The sequence below is a fragment of the Mustela nigripes genome, unplaced genomic scaffold (genome assembly GCF_022355385.1).
Source record: "Mustela nigripes isolate SB6536 unplaced genomic scaffold, MUSNIG.SB6536 HiC_scaffold_2376, whole genome shotgun sequence".
Lineage (NCBI taxonomy): Eukaryota > Metazoa > Chordata > Mammalia > Carnivora > Mustelidae > Mustela > Mustela nigripes.
This window is the reverse complement of record NW_026741782.1, coordinates 1-4,764: the sequence shown is the minus strand read 5'-3', so window position 1 is coordinate 4,764 and position 4,764 is coordinate 1. Positions and strand designations below refer to the sequence as shown.

The 4,764-nt window shown below is 39.3% G+C and overlaps 1 protein-coding gene across 1 annotated transcript; it reads right to left on the bottom strand.

The window, feature by feature from the left end:
- Positions 1-1,370: 1,370 nt before the first annotated feature.
- Positions 1,371-2,342, bottom strand: LOC132008949 (olfactory receptor 52Z1P-like). The gene has a single exon (XM_059387416.1). The coding sequence runs from the start codon at positions 2,340-2,342 to the stop codon at positions 1,371-1,373; it is 972 nt and encodes a 323-aa protein (XP_059243399.1).
- Between the last annotated feature and the right edge of the window lie 2,422 nt (positions 2,343-4,764).

Sequence of the window (4,764 nt, the reverse complement as noted above, 5' to 3'; positions counted from 1 at the left end):
GCAACCCTCAGTTTGTTTTGTGAGATTAAGAGTCACTTATGGTTTGTCTCCCTCCCAATCCCATCTTGTTTCATTTATTCTTCTACCCACTTAAGCCTCCATGTCACAGGGTTTATTTTTAACTCCTAAAATAGATTAACTTGCTGAAATCCAAGTGACTATATCATATATTTTAAGCCAAGGTACTTATTCAGGATTCCAGGGATCTAGGAAACAGCCTTTCATTTCAGTTTCACCATACACACACACACACACACACACACACACACACACACATTACCTTATATGTACATTAATGTGTATATACACACATGCATGGTATATACATAACAGAAAACAAGGAAAAAAGTCTAACCCTGGAAAGTTTGCAAATGTTCAAAGTATAGCTTCCAAGTTCATTTTTTGCTTTCTTCAAATGTAAATAAGGTCAGATTTCACATTCTCATAGCATGTGCTAGGCTTTGAGGAAGGAGAGATTGTAAAAGTATTTTCTTGAAATTGAGAAATGAATCTGAATACAAGCTTATGAAAATTATATTTGGTGTTACTACAGACTTTTTATGTAAGATTATGTGTCAGCATCCTATGTAATCTTTCCTGTCTCTATCTATGGCCTGGGTATGGCATTTTTAATCTTTTAGTCCTTCCCTCAGTGAAATCTCTGTTAAAAGGATGCTTCATTGATGATTTGGGCCAGAGGTCACCAATATGTAAGGAAGAAAGGATTAACTTTGAAGGTGTCTGTGTTGTCTCAGATGGGTCAATAAAATTTATTATTTGTTTCAATTCAGTATTATCTGTTCATACAATAAACCTATATTCTGTGCCTGTTCCATTGAGCAGACATTATATCAGCAAATATGAAAATATCTCATCTTAGTACTCACATTTTAATTTAAGAAAAAGGTGAGGATAATTAGAGTTTATTAGCTTCATACTACTGCCCCAAGTGTTTCCTGACTGCAATAGGAGAGTTGCATATTTCCTCAAAATTTCAACAGTCTCTACAAAAGCAAGGCAACTCACCATTTTCACTTCCCAGCACTACCCAAGAAAGCTCCATTTAGGCTGAATCCTAAAATGTATTCCTCTTTACACAGGGTTCTCTTATGATTGCTTAAGAAGAAGCTACAATGCAAAATAATAGCATGTCTAGGAGAATTCAGAATATCTTTTTTTTTTTCAAAGTCTTTAAGTCCTTTAGGGAAATGCATTGGTAACTTTGGCATTTACTGTCCTTTTTTTATGTGTGTTGAGGATTATTTATGGACTTTCTTTATTCCCATTAGTCATTCAAATTGTATGTGTGTATGTGGGTGAGTGTGTGTGTTTTATTGAGAAATATCCAGCATTAGGCATTAATCTTCATTTTAACAACATGTGGTGATGCGGGAGTAAAGGAGAAATACTCGGTCTTGAATCTGTTTGGTCTTGACCCCATAAATGATGGGGTTTAGCATAGGGGGCACCACCACATAGAGGTTGGCTACTAGGATGTGGACATGATGAGGGATGGTTTCCCCTCCAAAACGATGGGCAAAAAATGAAAAGAATGCTGGGGCATAAAACATAAGGATGACACAGATGTGGGAAGCACATGTGTTGAGGGCCTTGAATCTGGCAGCCCAGGAAGGTATCTGAAACACTGTGCAAAGGATCATGGTGTAAGACATAATGATGAACACAATGTCCAGTCCTGTGGACAGCAGGGCCACAGTCAGCCCATAGATGATGTTCACCCTGATATTGTCACATGCCAATCTAGCAATGCCCATGTGCTCACAGTAGGAATGGGGAATGATGTTTCTCCCACAATACCTAAGTCTGTGTACCAGGAAGGTGAATGGAAGGCAGATGATGAAGCTCCTGACCATAGCTGCTATGCCAATCTTCCCAATGACTGAAGAGGTTAAGATTGTGGTATATCTCAGGGGGTGACAGATGGCCACATAGCGGTCAAATGCCATGGCCAGGAGAATAGCAGATTCTGCCACAAAGATGAAATGTATGAAGAACATCTGGGACACACAGCAAGCAAAGGATATATCCATGGACTGGGACCAGAAGATAGCTAGCATCTTTGGGGCTGTGGCTGTGGAGAGCAGCACATCTGCTGAGGCCAGCATGGAAAGGAAGATATACATGGGCTCATGGAGACTGCGCTCAGTCACAATCACGAAAATCAAGAACACGTTGCCTACGACAGCCAAAACATACATGGAACAGATAGGGATGGAGATCCAGGTGTGAAAATCTTCCAGTCCTGGGATTCCAATCAGGACATACCACATATCCTGGGGACTGCTGTGATTATAAGAGGAGGGAGGCATCTGTGGCATCATATTCCGACCTAGTACTTTGATCAAGTCACGATTGAGGAACACTCCATTAGGCTGAATGATGTCTGATTAGATTTTTTTTCCCCAAATATATTCTTCTCTGTGGAAGGACAGTGAGATGTATTACCTAGCATAAAATTGTACTCTGACTCTTTCCATGGAAGAATTAAAATATACCTTTTTAAAAAGAGATATTAATTTTTTATTTGATGGAAGACACAGTGAAAGAGGGAACACAAGCAAGGGGAGTGGGAGAGGGAGAACTAGGCTTCCCGCTGAGCAGAGAGCCCCATGAAGAGCTGGATCCCAGCACCCTGGGATCATGACCTGAGCCGAAGGCAGACCCTTAATGAGTGAGCCACCCAGGTGCCCCTGAAATAGATCTTGGAAAAAAAAAATAGTTAGCATTTAATAAGTGCTTCCTATATCTAATGGTACATTTCAAATACAGCTCATTAAAAACTTTGCAATAGACTATTGGAAATACCTTTACAATAATTTTTGACATGGATACTACTATTATTCCTATAGATGAAAAAATACTGAAGACATTTAGCTTCTTGACTTAGGTCTCAGTGGATTCAGAATCAGACAGGCATAAATTTGAAAGCTCTGATCTCAGCCACCATCTATTACTGCCTATATAAATAACACTAGGTATAAAAACACGTCATCAAAATTTTCACTGATGTTATTCCTGAGTAAAATAGATACATGCGAAAATGATCTCATTACTTATGAGAGAAGGAATGAATGAGGTTTTCCCAAAATAGATTTCAGGCACTATAACACATTAGCCCTCTTCTTCATTGATTGACCACTGAACTGATGCTGAGGCCTATGCCAGACATTTAGGATCTACAGGTGAATTCACTGATTCTGGTCTGCAAATCAACATGTTTCTTAAAATTAAAGGATGAACAGTAAAAACCTAAACTACATAGAGTGTCAAATCCAGTTAAATTCTTAAATGGATATGTCCTGCATGTGATAAGGAAAATATTCTCTCCCTTTTGGATCACTGATTAAAAATGAAACAACATAGAGGCTCCTGGGTGGCTCAGTGGGTTAAAGTGTCTGCCTTCTGCTCAGGTCATGATCCCAGGGTCCTAGGATTAAGCCCTGAATCAGGCTCTCTGCTCAGCAGGGAGCCTGCTTCCTCCTCTCTCGCTGCCTGCCTCTCTGCCTACTTGTGATCTCTGTCAAACAAATAAATAAAATCTTTATAAAAAAATTAAACAACATATTTATTATTTCAAAATACCTCCACAGCAGCAAATATTAAAGTTTCACATTTTGAGATAGAGTTTCCCAGTCCTTCAATAAATGGGAGGGAAGATAATTTACTGGTTACCATTTTTCTGTCGTCCCAAAAGAATATAGATAAAAGCAGGAGAGATCTTGTGTGAAAAGCAGGCTCGGAGATGTAACATTGGAGTGGGATGTGTGTATGAGGGTTGTACACACATAAGCAGGTACATATGAACAGGGATAGAGACATGGATGCAAACAAGTGGAGGACAAGTGGCTTCCAAACTCCCCTAATCCCCATTCTCAAGTAAAAGCTAGTTGACTGCATTTCTGAAGAGAAACAAGGACTCAGGGGATGTTTGCCTTTTATCCCTTGGTCTCATTGGAGTCAGATCATTGCACACTATTATTTTACCATGTCTACTTTTATTTTTCATTAAGTGGTCAATATTCTGGCACTTCATGTCATAGGATTGAAATGTGTTGATGCCATTTCTTTTTCTTCTTCTTTTTTTTTTAAATTGAAGTATAATTTACATGCAATATTCCACTAGTTTCACTTTACCACATACCATGATTGGACAAGTCTATGTGCTTTGTTTTACTGGCCATAAGGATACTTCTCGTAGGTCACCATGCAATGTCTTTGCAATACCTGTGACTTATTAATTCCACAACTGGAAGCTTCCATCTCCCCCTACTCTTCACCCATTGTACCCATCTCTGCCCCCTGCCCCTCTGGCAGCCACTAGTTTGTTCTCAGTAGTCCACTGGACCTTGTGTTTCGATAGAGATTAGAATATATAATACATAAGTGGTGACCCCATTAGGCCTTTCCTTAAGGTGATATGGGATTCTTTGAAAATGCTGTAAGAAAATGTTGAGATGGATGCTTAAGTGTCTCTATCTCTTTTGATTACATATACCAATTATTTAACCATTTTATATAGAGCTAAAATTAAACCTTGAAAATTTATTTTAAATGGGGTTGTGGGGTTTAGAGGGTGAGAGAAAAGATTAATGTGGGAGTGTGCCTAGCCCAGACCTACGCCAGAGCCATGTATGTGAGTCAAGTGAAGCTATGGGGAGGGGATGTGTAGTGTGTGGGGCTTCATAAGGACATCAGAGATGGGGGAGAGGAGAGTCTAAGTGTTGAAAGAAACTCAGAAATAGA